At 39.3% G+C, this 25,107-nt stretch overlaps 2 protein-coding genes across 2 annotated transcripts; one reads left to right on the forward strand and one right to left on the reverse strand.

Annotated features, from left to right (window-relative positions):
• Positions 1 to 9,068: 9,068 nt before the first annotated feature.
• Positions 9,069 to 12,692, forward strand: tectb (tectorin beta; the record flags this gene model as incomplete). The annotated part of the gene is made up of 10 exons (XM_083903701.1): positions 9,069 to 9,164; positions 9,251 to 9,329; positions 9,470 to 9,660; positions 10,477 to 10,628; positions 10,739 to 10,811; positions 10,979 to 11,082; positions 11,163 to 11,246; positions 11,344 to 11,506; positions 11,788 to 11,866; positions 12,646 to 12,692. 10 exons carry the CDS (start codon positions 9,069 to 9,071, stop codon positions 12,690 to 12,692), a joined length of 1,068 nt encoding a protein of 355 aa, XP_083759827.1.
• A 1,339-nt stretch (positions 12,693 to 14,031) lies between these two features.
• On the reverse strand, positions 14,032 to 24,546 carry gucy2g (guanylate cyclase 2g; the record flags this gene model as incomplete). Its single annotated transcript, XM_083903702.1, has 22 exons — positions 14,032 to 14,124; positions 14,225 to 14,332; positions 14,425 to 14,516; positions 15,552 to 15,650; positions 15,922 to 16,096; positions 16,280 to 16,472; positions 16,567 to 16,707; positions 16,836 to 17,013; positions 17,575 to 17,730; positions 17,823 to 17,979; positions 18,100 to 18,171; positions 18,289 to 18,393; positions 18,587 to 18,670; positions 20,314 to 20,454; positions 20,565 to 20,731; positions 20,826 to 20,929; positions 21,026 to 21,161; positions 21,682 to 21,826; positions 21,956 to 22,138; positions 23,529 to 23,638; positions 23,719 to 24,067; positions 24,181 to 24,546. The coding sequence occupies 22 exons, from the start codon at positions 24,544 to 24,546 to the stop codon at positions 14,032 to 14,034; spliced, it is 3,354 nt and encodes a 1,117-aa protein (XP_083759828.1).
• Between the last annotated feature and the right edge of the window lie 561 nt (positions 24,547 to 25,107).

A 25,107-nucleotide genomic window follows, 5' to 3' on the forward strand; every position in this document is an offset into this window, starting at 1 on the left:
TTACTCAATGTTTTCAGTCTTGCCAACTGTCCCTACATTGTTTTTGAGTGATGCTGCAAATATATATATATATATGTGTGTGTGCATATATATATGTATATGTATATGTATATATACATATATATATGTGTGTGTGTATGTGTGTGTATGTATGTGTATATATATATGTATGTATATATGTATGTATGTTTGTATGTATATATATATATATGTATGTATTTATGTATGTGTATATATATGTGTGTGTATGTATATATGTGTGTGTATGTATGTATGTGTGTACATATATATATGTATGTGTGTGTATATATATATGTATGTATGTGTATATATATATGTATGTATGTATGTTTGTATGTATATATATTTATGTGTGTGTATGTATGTATGTATGTGTATATATATATGTGTGTGTATGTATGTATGTGTGTGTATATATATATGTATGTATGTGTATATATATGTATGTATGTGTATATATGTATATGTATGTATGTATGTATGTATGTATGTATGTATGTGTATATACATATATATGTATATATATTTATATATATGTGGAATATATATGTGTATATATATATACATATATGGAATGCAAATCCAATTAGTTTTGTTCCAAATCTCTGTACTTATCTGTATGAAGGTTCAAGTCATTCACCAAATTACAGATTTAACATGGGACATTTCCACAGAATTATAACAGATTACATGTAAATGGGTGTCTAACACACTTATTCACTTGCCGGGCATATCTTTGATAGTGTGATTCCAGATGTTGACACTGAATGTATAAACATGTAACTGTTGGGCAGCTGATTTTTCCATCCATCCATTTTCTCCCATTTTATCCTCCACAACGTGGGTGTCGCGAGGGGAGCTGTGCCAATCTGAGCTGACACATAGGGCGATAGGCGGGGTACACCCTGGACAGTCCGCCAGTCCATTGCAGGACCACACATAGACAGAGACAAAACAACCATTTAACCATTCACTCTCACTCCTACGGTCAATTTAGAGTGTCCAGATTACCTAATCCTCATATTGCATGTTTTTGGACTGTGGGAGGAAGGCAGAGAACCTGGAGAAAAACCACGCACACACACAGGGAGAACATGCAAACTCCATGCAGAAAGTCCCTTGTTCCAACCGGAGCTCGAACTCGGGTCTTCTTGCTGCACTGCAACCACTACGCCAACCGTGTGTAGTCACAGACAAAAGTGAATGAACGTTTTTCACATCTGAACAAATGGATTATTACATCTGTGATCCACTGCTGAGTTTGAGTGAACCCGACATAGACTCTGTCCTGCGAAACCTACGTTAGCTCATGTTTGTTGTCCTACAAACAAACATGATGACATCAGAGCTGTGTGTGTGTGTGTGTGTGTGGGTTTTTTTTTTTGTGGATCCAGTAAGACGAGAAATCGGTTCCAAGCGACTTTTTCCCAGACCATTTAGTCGAATGATGAAAAGCTTTCATTAAAAGTGCATTCACAGATTTTATTACAACTCCCCCAAACTTTGCCAGTTCTCTGAATTTCCTGACTCTGACTCTGTCGGTGTTCTGCAAAAACATCATCACTTGTGACATGACATGGTGTTTGTAGACCTTTGGGCGCACATTTATCCTTGATGCAAACTTAAATGATTGTATGATAATATGTTCGGGTGGGGAGGTGGGGGTGGACGGGACTTGTTGAGGTTGTGCCAGCATGTGATTAGCCATTCAGGGTGTCTGAAAGCAGATGTGTTTCCATGTGTGCAGTGTGATTACACAGCACATTTCCTGTGTACCGTGGACCATTAATGTCCATGTGATGTCCGCAAGATGTCTGTGTCAGCCTTGACAGGTTGTTTTGAGACCATATTTCTCAATCTAAACCTGAAAGAGTGAATGTACAGAAGATTAAGACACAGTAGCAGACATTGAAGGAGCCACTGAAGGAAATGGATCACAAATTTAACATCAACATTTCTTGAAAGAACATCGGGGGGGGACAATAATTCTTTTGGACAGTTAGAAAAATCCAAAAGTCCAAAATCAATGGCAGAAAAGCCGATTAGTTGTCTGCTCCGTTCCAGGATATTTGTTGCACCTTTTAAAGTAAGGGCAATTTGAAAAGGTCCTGTTTTGGATTATTGGCCATCAGTAACCCTTGTTCCACATTCTCATCTTGCCTTTTTTTTTTTCTTCTTGTTTTCCTTTTTTTCTGAACCTGGCAAAAACACGGGGCTGTTTCCCATTACAGAGGGAGTCGCACTCGTCTGACTTGTTCCAACTGGAAATAGAACATTGTGTAAAACTTGCCACAAACTGTTAAAAAAATAAAAATAAATCTCAGGCCAAAACGGAGAGGTTATTTTTGACGATTAGATAAGTCGAATTATTTTGTCTGTGGATCTACATTTACATTCCAGCACATAGGTTCCTAAAAAAGGAATGTGTCTTTTTGGGCACCACTGTCACTTTGTTTAGATGATATTTAAAGACAGATGTGGAGTCGGTTTGAGTCAGTAGACCTATTAGCCATTATTGGAAACTGACGAGTCATTACCCAGCGAGGGTTTCTTGTGCCTGAAAACAAAAGCCGAACAAAAATCAAACATGTTTTGTTGTTTTGTGAGTCTTGACTTTGACAGTTTTCATTGTTTTCTGCATTTTTAATTAGCTTACAATCAAAGTTCTATGAGTTTGTTTTAAAAAGGACAACCTGCAAAGAGCTTGACCGTCAAATTGTTGCTGCTCTTGACTAAATAAAGACACCACATTTTGACACGGCACACAATCAATGAGTGAGAAGTGTCCAGAGGATATTATAGCAAAAAATAATTATGGAAATAAACTTCGGAACGCCGTGTGCTTCCACTTTCCCACAATACTGTGCCACAGAATTGCAGCCAGCCTCAAGACATAATGTCAGTAACAACAAACTCAGCAGCACTTTCTGTCTTTTGTTCCTTTTTTGGTCCCCGAATTTACATATGGTGTGTTTGAAAGAGTCTCAACAAGATAGTAATAGCTCACAAAATGTTCCCTTTATCTCATTTGTGCTTTCAATTTGGAGCTCCCGCTCTGTTAATAAAGCTTTCTTGCACACATCAGAGTAATAAATAGCCCAATTATTGATTCCTGCTAACTTAAGAACCTTGTTTCCTCTGTGTCTTTAGCAAAGGAATGCTGAAACATTTAATTAATTGCCTCATTTTGGTCTCCGATGCCCTGAATACACGTTACACATTCAGTCTGTTGTCGTTTTTCTGGGCCATTCCTGCATTAGACATGTTTTGGTGGTGGTGGGATGGCAGACTCCTCGTTGCCTTCATTGCCCCCCCCCCCCCCCCCCCCCCCCACAGCCCCCCTCACAATGACCAATCATCACCCTGCCCATTATTATTTTTTTGTTAGTCCCTAATTGTAAGACTCACACAAATGTTGATTGCGACAGTGAGCGCATTCATTGCGGCCGTCATTAGCGGAGTCATTAACACTGGGAGAGCATGTTAAGGACTGTTTGGAGACACTTATCTGCTGTTGGCTTTGGGTAAACAGAGAGGGGAGATTTGTTGCCGTAAATACGGACGTTGAACAAGAATATGTGTTCGGAGGAACGTGATAAGGGAAGGGATTGGGAGTTAAAGTCGCATTATATGCTGCTTAGGCTCAGGAGGAAAATGCAATTGTCTCGTTATCAGAATAAGTTATTTGTAACTGATTTGCATAGATGTTTTTTTATTACATTTTCATTATATTTTTAATAGCACAAAGGCTATTATTCCCAATATGAGCAGTAATACAAAAGTAAAAAGATGACTGATCTGAAAGGGAACCATAGATTTTACAATAAGTCAGAATGAGTAGAAAAGATGGAGAAACAATTAAACACATATTTCTTTTAATAAACGAAAAAAAAAAAAGCCAGTAGTATTTTGATATGGGGCAGTGTTTATGTCAAAGCATCCATAAAACATCTACCAGTTATCTTCACAGATGTATAACTATTTAGCGTTGGGGTTGACCGATTAGTAATTTTTATTCAATAAATTGAACAATTATTATTTATTTACGTAAGTTTACACATTTTTCTCGGAAACTTAATAAGTGCTGCTAAACACTCAAACTGAAGTCTAAAAGTCTGCCTTTTTTTTATTATTGCTCCATATATAATATTTCACTTATATATTACGTTTTATTTTAAATGTGTAAGTGCACTGCATTACAGACAACATGCAGAATGTGTTGTTCAATACAATTTTGTGTGTCATTTTGTTACAATTGTTACACTTTATCAGATCACATCCTATAATGTCCTGATAGCTTAAGATTGACATCGGCTGCAGAAAACCCATATCAGTGTCTAACTCACTGCTTATTTACATGTTGCTAATTGAACCAGTTGCCGCTATTGTGCTTCTAATTGACCGCCAATTACGTCATTAGTCTGTGTTAGCCTGTTTTGATAAGGACTTAACTACGTGGACCTGAAATCGGTGCAGTCCCTGCTGCATATATCTGTGTTAACAATCAGTGCTGTCTGCCATTGAGAAGATGTAAATGACTGACAATTATCCAGGCATCTCAGTCTCGGGCCACTGTGACAGGACTGAATGTAAATGAAACGGTGAAAGAGTGCTAACATTGTGACACGCACACATTACGCAAAGTATACGGCTGATGAAGTGCCGTGCTTTGTCTTCACACCCCAAACTGTAATCTACTATATACAGGAACATAGCACTAGGATTGGGATTAAGCTACCTGGAGTGATGTCCAGAAGGTTCTAGAAGAGAGCAAGTAAAGCAGAAAGTTGTGTTTTAATTCACTGACTTTGAGTTGATGCTGTGACAGCATTAGTTTCATTCAGTTTTACTCAAATATAAATGCATTTTTTTTTTTACTTTGACCTGTGGTGCCGAGCAAAACATTCCAATGAGATCACCTCAGACTATCAGACATATTAAAAATCATATTTTTTTGTTAAATTTGTTTGCAAAAAACAATAAAAAATAAATAACACTAGACTAAAATCCTATAAACATCTCATGTCGTTGAATCGTGTATCTCCATGCAGCATTTTAGTGTCTGATAACCTGTCAGATTTATGGATTTTGGACTCAAACCAGCTTTTCTGAGTTGTTGTAGCTGTGTAGGATTCCATACATGACAGATGTTAAGTCAACTTTATCTCTAAAGCACACTTAAAAGCAACCAGGGTTCACCAAAGTGCTTTACAAAGTAAGTTACAACAACGGCAACAACGTACAAGACATAAAAGATGATAAAACTTTTTAAACAATAACATGGTCAAAAAACAATGTAGTTGGATACGTCTGGGTAACGTTCTCATCCTGAAGTGAAGGTTAGGCCTTTAAAGGTGATTTAAAATGTTTGATAATGGGGGCAGATTAAATTTCACTGAGTAAACCATTGCATACCATCTATTTAGAAGTTATAATGTGAAATATGTGCTTAGTTTTTAGTCTTGTTGAAGTTGAACATAAACTTTTTCTTCTGTTGTTTTCTCACAGGATATTTTTGAATCCTTTCACCGTGAAAATTAAAGATATTGTCAAGATTTATGGAGCTATGAAATTCTGGTTTTCTGTGGATCATTGTCGATTCCTTAGTGGGATATTTGTGAAAACAGTTTGTTTCCCTCGAGCAACTCGTCTCCCCCACTCACTCCCCCTCCTCCTCCTCCTTCTTGAGAACTAATGGCTGATGGTAATCACATTTAATGAGATCATGGGGTCGTCTGTGGGGTGCACTTCTGCAAATTGCTCTCAGCGTGGGGTCTGGAGTGGGGATAGGGTAGGGGCCGGCGGAGGCGGTGGAGGTTGGGGCCGTGAGTGTTTGGGGGGCCAGTGCCCACAGTAGCTTTTTTTACCTGTCACTCAGTGGGCAGTGAAACATGTCATGCATTTGTCTGCTTTTGTCCTGGTCGTTTGTCTGGCGTAGATAACCTCATACAGAGAGAGGTGACACTCGTCTCGGCTCTATTGTGTGAAACTGTTGTCAGGCCGTCATGTTCGTCCCGCCCCTCCCAAACCCCATCTCCCCTCTTTCCCTTTTCTCTCTGCTCCACGACTGGTCATTTCGCCACTATCTTGTGGCTGCGGGGGGTAACCTGGGCAATTTAGTTAATCCATTAACAACTAATTGTCTCCTCCTACACTGTTTCTTGGACAAACAAACCTGATGGGCTGGTGAAGGGGAGGCAGGGGGGGTCGAACCGTGCTGACCTATAAAACTCAGGCTGGAATAGGAGGACGGCCACTCTCACTGCATGGATCCCTGCACTTCACTCTGCACATACTGGAAGTTTTTAAGTCAGGGATTTTCTTGTGTTGAGTCATAAACATTTTTTATGACATTTCTTTTTTCTCTTAAAGTCACCCTGTCTTGAGTCAATTGTTCTCAGTTCCTTTTATTTATTTATTCATTTATTTATTGTTCTGCTGTTTGGTGGAAATGTCTGGGAATCTGCGGATGCTCTGTCTCTGTCTCTGCTTTTCCTGGACCGAAGCTCGTATCTGGGCGTGGATGCTCAACATGCCCCACAGTCCCCCCAAAGAAGGAGCCAAGATAGTTCGAGAAAGCGCTCAAGTCTCCAAAGGAGCCACGGTAAGATACTGATCTCTGCGATGCTTCACCTAAATTAGACCTGTTTTAGACATTTTACTTGTTGTACAAGTTCCTTGTTGAGTCTTATCTCGTATCTCTTACCGTTTACTCCAGGCTGTGTGTGACCACGACAGAGTGTGCGGACGGGGGTTTTCCTGCGACCGTCACTTTGGTCTGTGTGTCCCCCTGCGTGGAGAGGGACACTACTGTCGGAGGGACGCCCAGTGCGTCCGTGGCCTCAGCTGCATGTTTGGGAAGTGCCACCGCAGCATCCCCAACGGACAAGAGGGTCAGTGAGCACCAACGATCGGAACAGATCAGACAACACTCTTTATCTAAAGCCTGTGAAGACTCACTTGATCTGGGTCTTACCTAATATAGCCAGTGTTCTCTTTTCGTGCAGGTGCCAGATGTAAAGTGGACCGCGACTGCGGGGCCTCCATGTGTTGCGCCCGGCACCACGGCGAGCAGGTGTGCAAGAGACGTCTGATCCGCGGCGAGAGCTGCTTCGTGCCTGACGGCGGCCTGGCGTTCAGTATCAACCAGATTTGTCCATGTGATGATGGGCTGCTGTGTCGTGACAACAGTTCACCGCCCAGGAGAGAGTAAGTACTGAAGTACCACTGACTGACTGACTAACATTTTCAGTCTTAAATTAGTCTTAATGATGCTAACCTCAGCCTGTTTGTCTTTCAGGAGAGAATTTATTTATCAGCCGGAGCGAAAAAGTTGGACCTGTCAAGTGCCCCAACCCTGATTCCAGCCTCAATACAAAAGTTATTTATGATGTAAATATGTTTGATATGACTGTATATAAAGAAATGTGTATATCGCTAAGGATGTTTTCTTTTGTATGACTGTAAATTTTGACGTAAGCACTACGGTAGCTGAACTCAACAAGTATCATCTATTGTATTTTCTCAGGGATTTATTGATCTTTGAGTGTATCTATACCCTTCAGTTTAAAATAAAGAAATACTTGCATAATTAACTTTTTTCCATCTTTTCTGTTTGTCATTTAAAGTCGGCATTGTTTTTGTAATAATAAACCAGAAATGTATTGTTATTTTGGGTGAATTATGACGTAAAACAAATGATCCTCAATAATACCTTCCTCTGGTGATGTGGTACGCAACATATAGCAAAAATAAGCTGTGATGATGAAGTGGATGAATGTCACAAGAATTAAAATGTAAAAGTTTAAAAATTAAGCACATTTTCAAAAAAAAACAAATAAGAAAAACAAATAAGAAAAAGAAAAAATCTGGATCTGAGACACTTTTATGGTCACTGTCTTTGAGATTTGTGACAGCCAGACTATTAAAACCACACTGAAGCTAAAGTGACTAACGTTCAACACTCAAAGAGTGTTGGGTCCTCCCTATAAATCTCCCAAGTTCTTTGCCGACATGTGAACTCATTCACCCTCTGAGCAACTCTCTCAGATCGCAGTTTCGCACCATTACATAACACGGTGGAATCTTGAGGCTCCCGATTGTTGGGCTCACCAGATGCTGTAACGTTACCCCGTCTCCTGAACCCCTTCTTAGATCGCTATCTTCCCAGACTAACCCCTTATCAATTCTCCAGTTGCTCCATTTGGATGCTAATTGTCTCAAGTTTGTCCCCTCATTCGCTGAATTGTCCCGTGAAAGACACTAGTGTCCGACTTCCTCGCTATCATTTTACAGCTCTTATCTCCCGTGTCTTTTCAAGGAGCTTGTTTGACGCTGTGAAGTTCACGTTAAAAGCGAGAAACGTCGGAAAAAACCGCGGTGACCGTATCTGACTTTGCTGATTTCAATTACTCGTGTTTGTCAGCTCTTATCAGAGCGAAAGGTAATCACACCTGTCCGTTTGCACTATTTATGAACATTAAACGGTTTTATGTTCCTGGACATTCTGTTGTGTTCGGCGAATAAGAGAAGTCAGACTTTGTGTCTCTCTAACTTAGATCGAATTCTTAAATTTACTTCTGACTTTAAAAATATAGGCTTTTTTATTCAATTTTTTAACATTGGCTAACATTTTATGAATCAAGTAACTGATATAATTGAGAAAAAATCAACAAATTAATTGATAATACAAAGTATTTGTTAATTGTGTCCCTTTTTTTACCTTTGGTTTTGCGCTTACACATAAACTTGTGAAATACATTCACTGCCTCACAACAAACCATAACCATGTATATAGCGCCTGTTGTATCCGATTCATAATATGCATATATGCACGTACCTATAAAGGGTGATTTAAGCAGCTTGAGTGCTAATCCCGTGTGGTTGTTGGTCATTTGAAAGTGAATGTCCAAGCAGCACAGAGAGCTTTTGTGAGCCGCTCCACAATAGAGCTCTTAAACCAAGTCCAGACAGGGGGAAGAGTGGGGACGCAAAAAAAAAAACTGGAGGGGGTGGGAGTTGATGACCCTTACCTGGGACAGTATAAAATGACTCCAAAGCTGTCAAAACACGAGTGGAAGAGTCATTGTTGCTTGTTGGAGAGCCATGACCGAGAACCCTCTGATATCAGAAGTTTAACCAAGGTGAGTCTTATTTCTGACATATTTACGTCATTATATGTGCTGTCTTTATTCTTCAAATACACATTTTTTTTTATCTCTTTCTGCAGCATCACACTATGGGGTATCTTGGGGTTTTATTGATGCTATTAATGCCTCTTGCATGGAGCTGCCCTCCCCAAAAAGCAGGTAATGACTCCACGGCAGTCGAGCTTTCTGTGAATATTCCAGGACAAAGAAACCTGCAGTGGATTTTTCACAAGAGAGTTTCAGAAAAAGTGCAGAAAACATGCAGTGTTTTAAATAATTGTTTCTGCTTCACGTTTCAGACTATGTCATGGTGTCATGTTTCCCCAACGCCATCATCGCCAATGTGCCAGAGTGTCCGTACGGCTGGGAGATCGACCAGTTGTCCCTGGGAGGCTCCTGTTATACTGGGATACACAGCTCGGGCTACTACCGCTTCATTATCCCTGACCTAACGCCCAAGAACCACTCATACTGTGGCACGCAGTCTGAGGTGAGACGCCAAGCGAAAAATATGTTATTGTCGCGCGGATTATTTGAAATTATTTGAATTCTGCCTCCTCTTTTAGAATAAACTGTATTTGTATTGCACCTTTCATACAATGATTGCAGTTCAAAATGCTTCACAATAAAAGGAAAATAAGATTCAAAAAGCAAATACAGCAATAACACAACACACTGTTTTAACTTTGAAATAAGAAAAAAGAGATGCAAATAAAACTGTAAAATGCAACACAGTGTGGTAATAAATAGGAAAAAGCTTGAGTCAAGAGGTCAAAAACCCTGTTTTACCCCTTTAAGGTATGCACCAAGAAAAAGTAAAGGAAAAATTATTTCTTTGTATTTTTATTATTTTATTTACTTATGTAATTTTTCTATAATATAGAGGTCATAAATGTTGATTGTCTTAATATTATTAAGACAATTGTGGCTACAATAAAATAAAATAAAACAAAAGTGCTAAGTAGTAAAAGAAATAAAAGTGCTAAGTAGAACCATATAAGGTTCTTCGGCTTGTCCTCATAGGAGAAACCTTTATAAAAGGTTCCACCTGGAACCATTAGTGTTACCAAGAACCCTTTTAAAACCCTTTATTCAGGAAAGGGGTTTCAATGGGTTCTCTGGATCAAAATGGTTCTTACTGGAACCATTAGTGTTACCAAGAACCCTTGAAAAACCTTCTTCGGGAAAGGGTTTTTCAGAAGCAAATGGTTCCAAGTAGAACCTCAGCCCTTGTAGAGGAGCCATTTTGGAACCCTTATTTCTAAGTGTATGACTAATATTTTTCCGTTGACAATGTTCTCCACAGTACATGTCCGGCAAGGACCCCAAGTATGTCTTCTACAACTCCATCGTGTCCAACGACACCTCGCTCACCGTCAGGAACCAGCCGGTCAACTACACCTTCAGCTGCATGTACCGAGCAGCCCACCTGGTAAATAACGCCGTGTTCAGCCAAAGGTAAGCATCGGTTGGACGGACGCGAGGCGGCCGCAGTCACTGTGTGGATGTTGTGTGCATTCTAACCCAATGACTTGCAGTGTTTTTACTAAACCCTCTGCTTTTTCCAGAGTGGCTACAGTTTATGTCAACAATGGGAGTTTAGGCACTTTTAGATCTCAGTTGTCTATGAACGTGTTCACGGTGAGTAGCTGCTCACGGGGCTCATTTTCACCAGTGGGAAACCTTGTGTGACATGTTTTATACAGTGAGACAAGTTAACGTGCTCGGTGTTCGGTGTATGAGTGAGAGTTTTTGGGTCAGGAGAGAGGCAATTGAGCAAGCTGAGGAAAACACAATGTATTTTCTAGAACTCAAAGTTCCTGTACACCAAGGATTCTCCCTATGTCATCGACACGTCTGAGATTGGCTCGGAGGTTTTTATCGGGATTGAAGCAAAAGGGCTAAGTAACAGGTATGTGAAATATAAAATGTCACAAATATATACTTGGCTCCCTCCACATTTCTGATCCATGTTTGTCATTAAACACTCAGATTCAAAGTCGTGATAAACAACTGCTGGGCGACTCCTACGCCGTACTCGACAGACAGGAAGAGGTGGAGTCTAATTATTAACAGGTACCTAATAAATTCAGTTTTTTTTATAATTTTATGACAATGTAAAACATGTAACATTGAAATAATGTCTGTTTTTTTTTTTGTTTTTTTCGGACAGCTGCTCCTCTGACAACACTGTGGCTATTTATGAGAACGGCAAAGACAGCCGCTCCATGTTTAAGTTCAACTCTTTCCGCTTCCAGCGGCTGGAGAAGGTGTCCACCGTGTGGCTCCACTGCGAGGTCCACGTTTGTGACGGAGAGCGGTTCGTGTGTCAGCCGGTGAGCACCAAAACCACTGCTGAATGTTTCCTTATTTTGTGCACTATTTTCTTAGTAAACATTTTGACTTGTAATAATAGGAAAACCATTGACATATTGCTATTTAATAAGTGTAATATCAGGACAATGGATCATAAACAGCTGCCAGTAAAACCATTACCAAAATGTCTTCTCATAAAAATCTGCCTTCCGGTCCATGTTCTGACCATTACAGACATTTCACTGCCGTTTGAACATTAGTCTGTTTTTAATTTACTGTCACTTGTGTTTATTTCCTGAAGAGCCCTTGCTTTGTGAGAAGTGTGTCATCCGAGGCCGAGTTAAGTGGGGGGATCCTCACTACTGAGTTTTACTTTAAAGGTACAGTTGAAGATGTTGTCTGTGCTATATACAAACCTTGTTCTTCTATTAATCATGTTTATTGCCAATATATGAAAAGACTTGAAAATCAAGTTTTTAATCATTTTAATCCTTATATTTGGGACTCTGGAGGCCCTACCAGTCACCAAAGTGTGACATAAGATGACTCACTCATGTTTTTGTGGTCCTCCTCAGTCTAAGTACAGGAGATAAAACACGCGATGTTGACTTCCGAACTCATTGGGACGTCACAATGCTCTAAATTCCTGGAATTGTTGTCTCGTGGAGCTATATATCTATTCTTGGCTCCACAGTGCAGCACAGAGTTCTACACAAACTACCAGCCTCAGAGGATTTATCTGTCCAGTGGATACATGTTATATATGACGGCAATGTGCCTGCTAGAGCCTGCAAATGATTACTTTTCCAAATGCTAACTGCTGTTAGCTCCCAGTAGCCTCTGTGGCTGATGTCATTTCCTGTCCCTTAAGTTTCGTTTGACTTGGAGAAATAGGGTATAATATGAGACCTTAATAGCATTTCCTTTAATGGTATACAATTTCAAATACAGTTTATTTTTCAAATACAGTTGTTTTAGTCAATCATCAGGCATGTATTTCACAAGTTTTGGATGATATGCTCAATCACATCGACCTTTATTTCGCAAGCCAATGCTTTATCATCAAGTTGTTTTAATGCAAGTTGCGTTTTATTGTCCAATTGTCCAAATAAATAAGTAAATAGTATGACATATATGACATGTCTTTATGTCTCAGCAGGTAAAGGACCTGCCAATAATGGATACATACCAGGTAAGTCTAAGTAATGCAGTATTTAACCCTTTTTTTTAAAACTTGATTAACAGTATTTTCTTTTTCCCATTTTTCCCCACACAGACGCCTCACTGTTCATCATCCTGCTGGTTATCCTGATAAATCCATGTTGTGATTTACTAAATGGATTAATAATGTAACAACACACACTCTCTCTCTCTCTCTCTCATTCTTATATATTAACTTGTGTGTCACCCAGGACTCAGGGAGGCTGTGATCACACTCTCTCCACTCTCAAATGAATTGATTATCACACAGGTATTAATATAACTAGCACATTTATTGATGCTTGAGATAAAATGTGACACACCTTATACCACTGCTGTCTAATAAAGGTGAATTCAAAATTAAAACACATTAAGACATTTGTGCAATTCCTTTTTTTTTGGTTTTACAAGTATCTCCAGCTTATGAATGACTAAACACAATCTCAACAGCAGTTCACATGTCTCATTATACTTTGGTGTATTCTAATCCACTGACGGTAAAATAATTAGATTCCTGTGAATATACTCCCTCCTCAAGCTGTCCTTGGAATTAAAAGGATTAAATGTAGTGATGAACCAACGTTAAAAGACATTTTCTATGAGTTATACTGTATTTGTGACAAAAATCTAAAGTTTAAAATAAGTCTGACTGCTCACCGACCCAAACATGACATGAATACATAGTTTTGCTGAAAGACAAAGTGAAATAAAACGACATGTTCCAAGGACTAATCGTGCGCCCCTATATAGAATATATATATAATAATAATAATAATAATATAATATATTCATTTATCTCTTTTTGCAGGCTCAATTTTGTATATATTATCTTCCTGTAAACAAAATAACATGAATCATAGGTGATGGAAATATAGAAGCAACTACCACAGGACAGAGGACAGAAACATTCTGATGTATATTTGTCAATGTTGTTAATCTCTCCCTAATATAAATATAGATTTTACTTCCAGTGTTGTGTGAACAATGTAACTGCTACCACCCGTGTGGTTCTGACTCAGCTTTTTTTCTGAATTTGTGACTCTATCACGATACAAAAATAAAACTATTCACCATTCCTGACATAACACGTTCTATTGTACAAGTACAAAGATCACAAATAAATAAGCATCCTTAGCCCTCATTTTAGTCTGGAAGCAAAGGCGCTTTAATCCAGACTCTGTTTGTTAGTGATGACATCATCATTTGAGGCCTTTGTCCACATTTCGTCTCCACACAGTCCCCTTCAAATGCTTGTGCATTATGTGAGAAACCTGTGGAATGGACATTTCCAGACCTTCCTGCTAATTTATTTTCCAAAATATGATCAGGTCATCCCCGGGTCTCTTCAAATGTGCACTTTAGGAATGGTGTCTGTAATGAGACCTTTGGTCACGATCTTTGGGACCTTTTTCTCAGAAGCTCTGGCCATGACTGGTTTCTTTGGAAGAGATTAAAACATGCAGGTTAAAAAAAAAAAAAAAAAACACTGTACGTGGTCAAACAATTGGTAACAAAACAATGACTGATTCTCATTTTACCTCTGGCTGCAGTTTTAGACGATCAGCTGGTGGAGAGCTGTGAGCTATAGGAGGAGGATTGAATGCTGCTTTACTCAGCAGCCAGTAGGTCTTATGAGCGCCTTTACCCTGTCACGGACACAAGCACACACTGGTGAAAAAAACACAAACAAACACACACACACACACACACACAGGCAGTAACCCTTTGGCATACTTACTTTCATTTCGATTTCACCTCTTTCCTCCAGCTCGTATGATCCATCCCTGATAAGAATGTCTGCAGTGCACTGAGATATGTGAATCTTCATGGCTGAGTAAAACGTACACAATTGTGTGAGTTTTATTTATTTATTTATTATGTATTTATTTCTGTTAACTTACATCATTGCCACACATCATAGCTCTAGTTGTTGAGCATCTCAGCGGTTTTGCATTACTTTTTTCCCCCCTAATTAAAAGCATTTGACAGACCGGTGGAAAAGGTAAATAAGATGTTAAAGGATGTGGCCCCTCCAATCGATTACTTGTGGTACCACCACATAATGAAAACACGACCTGCAACCTTATTTTCCTCATAAACATTTATTTTCGATGCAAATGTTTAATTCCTCTGCACATTTTTTTTTACTTTCAGAGTTTTAACTCCTGCACATTTTTTCCCCGTACTTAAATTCTATGCAAATGCTTAATTATGTTACATATGTTTAATTTAATTTAAATTTACATTTATCTCAGGTCAATCTCAGCGTATGGTTACTGTGTTAAGTTAACTCTAATGTATGTATGTATGTTCAATGTATGTTACTGCTACTGGATGCTTGAATTTCCTTCGGGATCAATAAAGTATCTATCTATTGATCTATCTGTTGCATTATTAAATGCACTATTATACTAATATTATACTATAATTATAATTACATTATATGTGTGAGCTTGTTTGGTGTTTTAACCACTTTAAGTACTTCATTTTCTATTTATTTCTCTGTGTTTGATATAGATTTATTATGCACTTTTACTAAAGTCTGTGAAATAATATCATGAATATTTTAACTGCAATATCCTAATTAAATATTGTGTTGTACTTTTAAGGTCATGCCCACCACCTGCTATTTAGCATTTGTTTTTTTATTCCCACTTCTTTTTCTAGATCGACCCCTCTTGACCTTTCTAGATGCTCATTGGCCCCCAGGTCAATTGAGTTTGACACCCCTGATCTAGAGAAATGTGCACCAAAATTCGTACAGTTATTCAGTCCAACCTAAAAATCATGGTGGTTCTAGAGACCAACAGTCCATTATAGAATGAAATGAAAAACAAAACAAAACTGTTACTCCAGTTCACTCACGTAGGCTGTTGCTTTCCATCCGAGAAGCCATGTTCACCGTGTCTCCAAACAGACAGTAGCGAGGCATCGTGGTGCCGACGACTCCTGCAACCACTGGACCTACAAACATATGCATTCATTGCTTACACTCAATCCGTGTTTGTAATTACACGGATTTACTGCAAACCGCTGACAGTGTGCAATATTTCTACTTACATATTAACATGGACAATAACAAAGGACTAAAACGCCTGTTTCACATCAGCTAATTTGACGCGAAACAGAAGGTTCCACGTCAGTTGTTAGCCAACTCGAGGGCAAAAGCAAACAAATTCAGATTTTTCTTTTTGATGATATTAAATTGGTTTAGTCTTTAAGTATTGTCTGTTACCAGAGTGTATGCCAATGCGAATTGCAAGATTCTCAGTGGGCATGTGGTGGATTCTGAAGTTTTTAATGGCGTTCAGGAAATGCAGAGCCATTGTGGATATCTCCAGGGCGTGCTTGTCGCCATTGCTGATGGGTAGACCACTAGCTACCATGTATGCATCACCAATTGTTTCCACCTGTAAGATCAAAAGGCAACACAGATTTAGTCTTGTCCTGTTAATCCTAAACTAGACAGTTATACATTAAGAAGACAGAAAAATAGTCTCCAAACAAGCTCTACCTGAAACATTCATGGCATTGATACACCGTATATGGAAACTAACACAGTCATGAAAGCATCGAGTGTTGTTTTGACATACTTTGTAGACGTCGTACATCTTGATAATGTCGTCAAAGAGGCTGTAGAGGTCGTTGAGGAACGTGACCACCTCCATGGCAGAGCTGACGGAGCACATGGACGTGAAGCCCACTATGTCGGAGAAGAAAATGGTCACCACGTCGTAGCTTTGGGGCTCCACTGACTTCCCTGCCATCAGCTGATCTGCAATGTACCTGCAACCATTGAAAGAACAACACTACAATGTTAAGCATCCATCCATCCATCCATCCCTCCATCCATCGTATACATAGCTACATGTGGATGTACCTTGGCAACATGCTGGAGAGAAGCCTGTCTGCACGGGTCTTTTCTGCTGTGAGCTGATTGGTCCTGTCTTCCACCACCTCCTCCAAGTGATTAGCATATTTCTCCAACTTATCCACCATATTGTCCAGTATATTTGCATGGCTGCAGTACAACACAGATTTCAATGACATGTATTGCCAACAAAATTAATTATGTGCGCATGTGAAACCGGGAGATCAGTTTACTTTAGGACATGTTATGGGCAAAAAAAAGAATGTCTGAAGCCTGACCTGTCAGGGCTGATGTCCCTCAGGTCTCTCCGTAATGACCCAAACGGCGGTCGGTGGTCTGGGTTTTCATTCCAGCAGGCCCTCAGCAGTGCGTTGATGTTCTCTTCGCACACCTGCTCAGAAAGCACTGGTCGCAGGGGCTGCCCTTGGAAAGGTGTCCGCAACTGCATGATAATCTCTGTAGGAAACAAAGAGCAAGTAAGCTGAAATAATAGCAGTTCATGCTAAATCAAGCCTGTGAACATAGTAGACATATTCACTAGATATACTGTATATGCACTGTTTACCAGCCTATTTAGGACCTTTTAAATACCACTTAAACCAAATGTGATGCCAACTGTACTATCATAACACTATTAAGGCTAGAATGGAAAATTAATATGGATTCTTAGCCCTAGAAAGCTATCAATTATCAAGTTATGTTGCGTGTCAAACCAATTTTAGATCAGTCACCAAATATTTGATTTCTTTATGTATTCACTGATAAGTTTCCTTATATACTTCAGACTCTTAAAGCAACACTATGTATATTTGCTGAGCAGCTGCGCCCTCTGTCTGCACAAGTGGGAAGTACATATGTGAGGCTCAAAATCAAAGTGGATGAGTCGCCTCATGTACAGAAAACAAAGCCTGTTTGTCACGTTCTATTCAACATTACGAGTTGCACAGTGTTGCTTTAACTGTCCTGAGTGGTGAGTGTCGGTGCAGCAGGTTTGAGAAACTTGTTTTGCAGCTGTACCTTTGGGTTCGAGGTTGATTTCATGGTACGGTCCAGCCCTAGAGTTGTACATGAGCTCCCACATTATGATGGCAAAGCTGTAGATGTCTCCTTTACATGACCCATTAGGCAGGGTGCCAGATACTCTCAGGAGCTCAGGAGCCGTCCAGTACAGCTCTGCGATGACGAGCAGTTGCAGTTTCAATCATGTCAAACGTTTGATGAAATGAAAAAAAATACATATTTGGATGTTGAGTGCAACCACTAACCATCATAATGAGGGTTTTCCTGTGTGGTCATCTTGTTTCGAAACTCCGTCAGTCCGAATCCTGAGAGTTTGATCTGTAGCCGACTGTCCACCAGACACGTGGTGGGTTTGAGATTCCCATGGAATTTCAGGCTACTCTTGTGAATGAACTCCATTCCCTGAAACACAAAGAAATGAAGTATTTTTTAGTGATATTATATCAATCAATAAAGCCCTATTTACATTATGTATATAACAACCACTAGTTATTTGCATTCTGCATTGGTAACTTGACTCACATTAACAATGTCATAAGCGAAAGAGAGCTTAAACATCCAATCCAGTTCGATATCGGACGCCTTGAAAACATCCTGCGGGGGGAAAACACAGCAATATGAAACAGGACGTAACATTCCTACCGTGGCCTTAAAAGAACAAGAACAAGAATGCGAAGAAAAAGCTAATGTAGTACATGTTGTGGTACTGACCTTCAGACTGCCTTTCTTGCAGTACTGCGTGACCAAGCAAACATTTGGAGGCTCAACACATGCACCAACGAACTGCACCAGATTCTCGTGTTTCATCTCTTTCATCTGTCTTGAAGAGATTAAGATGGTTAGGGGAGCACACATACACACATTCCATGTTATAACAAAATAAAGAACTAATAGCTTTAAGCTAAAGTTGTGTTCCCTCTCCAGTGTCACAGCAGCATGTTTAATTACATGTAAACCAGAGCTGGATCTAAGAAAAATGGTTTGTCTAAACCAAAATGAGGAACTTTACCACACTGAACTCTTTGATAATTGACGGCTTCTGGAAATTACAACCAACATGGTTCTTCATGTACTTCACGGCCACTTGATTCCCCTGTATGGAAATTAAAACATTTTCATTCATTTTCAGCACATAACAACTTTCTCTTACTTGAAATGAGTGCACACGCTAAATCTGAAATATGAGATTTACTCCTCAGCCACATGTCTAAAAGTCTCTAACGACGCACAATGGAACATGATAATACTGGTTATTCATCGTGCATGATGGACAAACAAAATTTCAAATACATGTTGGATATGTCACTCAAATCCAAAATCTTACTCTTACAAATAACACAAGACATACAAATGTACAGAAACGGTAAAAACTCATTTCTTCAAGGGGACAAATAAACTAACTAACTAACTAACTGAACTTCACATGGACGTTACAGACCCAGAAAGTGCAAAAACAACTGTCTTAAAAATGGAAACAGGTTCACATGCATCTCTCTTTACTCTTGCTTGTGGTCCAGCACTTTTTTTTTTCTGCACTTTCCACTTACTGATAAATGAGTTCAGGCCAGTTCACCTATTTATTATTATTTTACAATGTATTTTTATGTGTCAGGGCAGGTGCATTGTGTGTGCTTGTTATTTTTTGTACTGTATATCCTGCTGTTTTTTGGTTTTTTTGCCATCTTGTGTCCTGTGCACAGCTGCGGGAGCACTTTTTGCAGGCAAGAAAACTTTGCCTGCAGGGACAATAATGAAGTATATTTGATTTTATTTGATTTGAATGTCAGTAAAACATTTTTCTGAGGAGTTAATGTCTAGCTTTTAGGTCTTCTTCAAAAGAATGTGAATTTAATTTAGTCAATTGTGTTCCAGTTTAGAGGAAAATAGACAATAGAGCACAGCACATGTGAGTGTGACTGACAGCTAGTATTGCCCAGTAGTCAGTGTTGTAATATGTATTGTAAATACTTTGCTACTGTACAAAATTCACGTATCTGTACTTTACTTTTATTATTTATATTTCTAGAAACTACTTTTACACTATAATTCCTCTAACTATCTTTGTTACTCGTTTCTACCAAATAAAATCAGAAGAAGAAGAGTTGGTAATGGTCTGTATTTAAATTGAGCTTTTCTAGTCTTGATTAGCTGCTTTACACTAGAGTTTTGCCATTCACCCATTTCAACATGGGGTTAAGTGTCTTGCTCAAGGACACATACTGTATACACTAGCAGAGCCAGGAATTGAACCCACAACCAGTTTAAAGACAACTCCCCCTACCACTGAGCTACCATTGTTCAATCCTAACTCCTAACTTTTGATATACTTAAGTTTCCTTAAATGTCAAATATTTTAAGACTTTTACTAAAGTATTATAATAAAAAGTCACTTCTACAACTTCTACCAATGTCATTTTCTGGTAAGATACTTTTACTTTTACTCAAGTATCCCTTTAAGGTACTTTATACAAGACTGCCAGTAGTTGTCGAGTTGTAGGTGATGTTAGTTATGCAGCCAGGGAACTGCATTCGCCTTTTTTTAAATACAGCAATAATACAAATATTCAAATACTCCTAATGTTGTTGCAAACCAGCTTTTGTATTTTGCCCCCCCCCCCCCAAAAGTGCACTGATACTTGAATTTGAGTCTATTACCAGAGCAGGAAGTTTCCCTCAAAGTGAAGGACTGACAGAGGAAACTAAAAAAATGACACCTTACTAGTAGTAAAGTGTTACCTGGTAGAGTCCTATGGTGGCGTAGATGTTCTCTCTCCCTGCTTTGTCCTTGAGGCCATAGCTGCTGCTGGAGAAGTTGGACTGAGAGCCCCCACTCCCACTCTGACTCTTTGTGGTGCTAAAAGATAAACCGTGGTTTCCCTGGAGAAGACACATCCACACCAAATATAAGCACAATCACATACACACACACATATATGTGCTTATGCACTTTTTATTCTTCACACACGAGAATGATTTTTTGCTCATACTGTGCGCTCCCTGATGATGGTGATGTCGCTGTAGTGGATGAGCCACCAGCAGGAGTCGTCGAGTTTGGTCTGGAGGCGGAACTTCTGCAGAGTGAGGAGACCGATGCAGAGGACGGCGAGCATGCCAATCAACGGGAAGGTCACGACGAGGGTGAGCAGGACGACGTCTGGCATCCCGTCGATACAGATGAAGTACAGTTAGCTTGGACTCAGCTGATCATGAATCAGGTTTTTATTTAAAAGTGTTTATGGAGTATTTACCGTTACTCAGCCATTCACAGTATTCGTTGTCGAATCCACATTCTGGTTTATCAGTTGGAGCTCGTCCTTTGGGCCAAACCACAGAATTATACATAGGTGTTGGCCTGAAATGACATGTTCTTTCTTTCAGTGACTTGCATGTGCACAAAGCCTTTAATACATTGTTTTAAACAAAAAAAAAAACAAGTTTTTTTTGTTACCGGATATTTTTCGACTGACTGTCAAAATGGAGAATGGGCACAAACTTAATGGTGTCTCCGCTGTACTGCAGGTCTAAAATGGAATAGTCCACGTTTCTCTCCCCGTATTCATCAAAGTGGACTAATCCAGAGGCACCTGTGATGAAAAGTCTTATCATTTATCAAACGGTCTGGAAATGATGCCTGGTATTTCAGTGTTTGGGCCGAGCATTAGAGCGTAATGAGTGTGTAAAACTACTTAACCCTTTAAGGTACTACTCAACCATTTGGTCGACCACACTTTAAGTCACTATATCTCATTGAAAAATATATATATATATATATATATATATATATATATATATATATATATTGATTGTCATTATTGTTATCATAAATAAAAAATGCAAATAAATATTTTTTCCTTATCTTTTTTCTTGGTGCGTACCTTGAAGGGTTAAAAACCCTAACCCTTAAACCTAACTCTAACCCTAAGCCATGAGAGATGGAAATACTGAATTACTTGAAACCAAAGATTATCCCCGAAACCTACTATGGAAACTACTCATACTACTCTTTTGTTTTTAAGAATTGTCAAAACATGGAGCCTACGTTACCAAATCATGAACTGCTGCATAGACTTATGAACCTAAACGTCTATTAAAGTAGACACCAACCATAAAATCGAATGCTGTTTTTCTTTTTCAGGGTCTGAAGCACCTGGCGTCCATCATGAGGGTCTTTCCCGTCTTTCAGGACCTCCTTCAGTCCCATTGCGTAGAGGAGCACGGCGTCATGCAGGTACGCAGAATAGGAGCTCACCTAAAATTACAGATATATGTATCTGTGATTTTAGTTCTGTTAACAGAAGGAGTGTAAACGTTTTTAGTTTGCAAGACCCCTAACTGTCTTTTTTTTTAATCACATGTGTGATTATCATGGGCTGCTAACCTCTTTTGCAGATGTCAGGTTGCTCCTGAACGGGGGCCCTCGCACTTTTTCAAACACTTGGTCAAAGAAGTCGTAGTACTCGTAGCCTTCGTAGGATTTCTGGCCAATGATGAAGGTCATGTCAAACGCTCTCAGGGCAGCTTTGTTCATCGAGCTGTTCAGGGCGTATTTCCACACGTTGTCCTGTTCAAGGACAAAGCGAGACGTATTAATAGAAATGTCCTCTAAATGAGGGTGCTGACATTTCCACCCCCCCCCAAGCAACTTTAAGACCCCTTTTGATAGACTGTTTTTTAAAATGAGTCAGCTGGCGTTTTCAACCAGCCTAACTAGCTAAATAGCGAATGCTAGTTTGATTAGCTTGATGGCTGCAGCTGATTAAACTTGTCATTTCAACAGAAATGGTTACAGATTAGAAATGACAAGCATGCTTTTGTCAGCCTCTGGAATAAGTTGACCTCATTTAACCATGAGCAAGGAAAAACACTTATAAAGTGACACATTTAATTAGACCATATCGTTAGCCTAATAGCATAGTTGCCGAAGTCATATTTGAACGTTTTCAGAAAACAAGAAAAAACAATTTTTTTAGCAAGGACATTGGAAAAGTTGACTGAGTTGATTGGTAAAAAATTACTTAGGCAATGCTATTATGCTATTAGGCTAATGAAATGCAGATAAAATGTTGTAAAGCAGGGTCACATTTTTATAATAACATAACACAGATAACATTTTTACACAAGTAAAGATATGTTAATATTACTTGTAAGGTTTCTGTCAAATCATGCTGGCTAACAAACAAACAACATTTGTGTAATGTGCAAAAATAAAATCGTCCCAAAGGTTAAATGAAGCTAATGTGAGGCTTTAGCAATAAGAGTTAACACAAAATAAGTATCTTTATTTGAGCGATTGGATAACAATTTAAGAAATAGCAATTTAAAATGTGAAAATCACATTGCACCTTGAAATATACATGATTTACAAATGATAGTATTAATGTCAGAGAGTTTAGCTACATTGAGACAGTGAGCAATAAAAGAACTGCAAAGAGACACAATGACCTCAAAATTGTGTAAATCAACTCAAAAGAGTTCAAATATTTACAACAAATATAAAGATATAAACCACAGAATCATGTACACCAAATATAAAGTGACAATATGATAACAAAAGTATCTACAACAAATAAAAAGAGACACAATGTGACCACATAATGATGTACACCAAATATAAAGAGACAATATGACCACAAAATAATGTAAAAAAAAATATAACGAGAAACAATATGATAACAAAATGATGTACAAAAAATAAAAAGATACACAATGTGACCACAAAAATATGTACACAAATATAAAGAGACACAATATGACCACAAAAGTATGTACAACAAATATAAAGTGACACAATATGATCACAAAATGATGTAAAACAACTCAAAAGAGATCAAATATGACCACAAGATGATGTTAAACTACATGGTTACAAATGACACAGCCACTCAACAATGTGTGTATCCCACCTGTGTTACTGTGTCTTTGAAAGTTGTACTCACCACGCCTCCACTGACCTCAAAATGCTGCACCAGGAAGAAAACATAGTCACCGTTCATGAGTCCCTGTCGCTCGGCCTCCAGCAGCAGAGTCATCGAGTCGTCGCTGTTCGACAGCACCACGATCACTAAAGACACGGCACAGCGGGGACACGTTAGACAAACACAGAGGTGGATACGTGAGTGCTCGCAGGAAAGATTCTCTCACCCCGAGCAACTGTTGCGATGTACTTCACGTTCCGATAAACCAGCTGAGGATTGCTGGTGTCAAACTGCACCGCGCCGGTTACTTTGAATTTCTCTCTCAGCGGGACCTCCACCGTTTTCCACAAAGCGTCCACTTTGTCCCAGGTATTCGATTCCAACCCGCCTCCGATAATCCCCACGTGCTTCCACCCGAAGAACTCCAGAGTCTTCACCAAGACCTCGGAGCTCCTTTTGAGAGGGGGCACAATCTTGATGTAGGAGTCGTAGATAAAACTGTTGTCTGTTTTGGACGATTGTCCCACAAAGCCAAACATGGGGATGTTCCATGCTGATGCAATGAGACCTGTAACCTGAAGAAGGAGTAAAGATTGAGTCACACTATATTACTTATACTGCCTTTAATGTGTGAACGTACAAGTTTAAGTTCTGCGTTCAAAGATAAACACGACACAACAATCCATACCTCAGCCTCTCCTGGACACGCTGGACCAAAGAGTGCAGACACGTTTTGTTTCCAAACTTGATGAATGAATCCTCCCAGGGAAAGTTTGGGATTACAGTCTGTGTCCATGTACACAAAATCCAGACTGAAGTTGCCCAGGAAGGAGGGATTTGTGTTCACCTTCTCCACGGCGATCTGCACGGCCGAGCCCAGGCGCAGGGCGCTGAAAGGGAAGGACATGTTCCAGGGAGCCTGGAAGCCGATGAGCAACTTGTATGGCTGTGACCCGTTTGTGCTGTTGTTAAGAAACGCAGCTGCACTTAACACAAAAGTCAAATGAAGCACCAGTATGTGGCTCACGCCAGGAGAATACGCTGCCCTCGACATCCCTCTCATCCTATCAGTTGCTCGGTGTTACAGGGCTTAAATAACACCAAGTTCCCTGGTGATGCTGGAAAGTTGTTTGGGGAGGAGACAATGTAAATATGTGGAGAAAAGTGGGAGGTGCACACTACTGAATACGTTATCTGTTTTTATTCCTTATGGCGTTAAACCATAGTTAGCCCATCCATAAATATCCATGTTTTAGTCCAGTCATTCCCACAGATTGGAACATGGTTCATGTTGATTTCAGCATCTACTTAGGAGTTCTAAAACAATCTCTTGGAAATGGTTGGTGTACAAAAACAATATTAGGTGTTAGGTTAGGTCATGGGTCATTTGAGGAAACACTGTTCCAGTCCATCATCACTCCAATACTTTATTCTCTCCACTTGCTACCTGTGCGTTTTAGAATTGATTTCATTGTTTTTAAAGCCCTTTAATGGCTTTAAATCGCCTCAGAACTATTTAACTGAAATTTTAACTTTTCAAGATTTGGATGTCGTCCAACCAGCTTATGTCTGACGTCTGGCCCATGGTGTTATCACTGACGCGGGCCTTCTAAAA

This window comes from Microchirus variegatus, assembly GCF_963457635.1.
Source record: "Microchirus variegatus genome assembly, chromosome: 17".
NCBI classification, from domain to species: Eukaryota; Metazoa; Chordata; class Actinopteri; order Pleuronectiformes; family Soleidae; genus Microchirus; species Microchirus variegatus.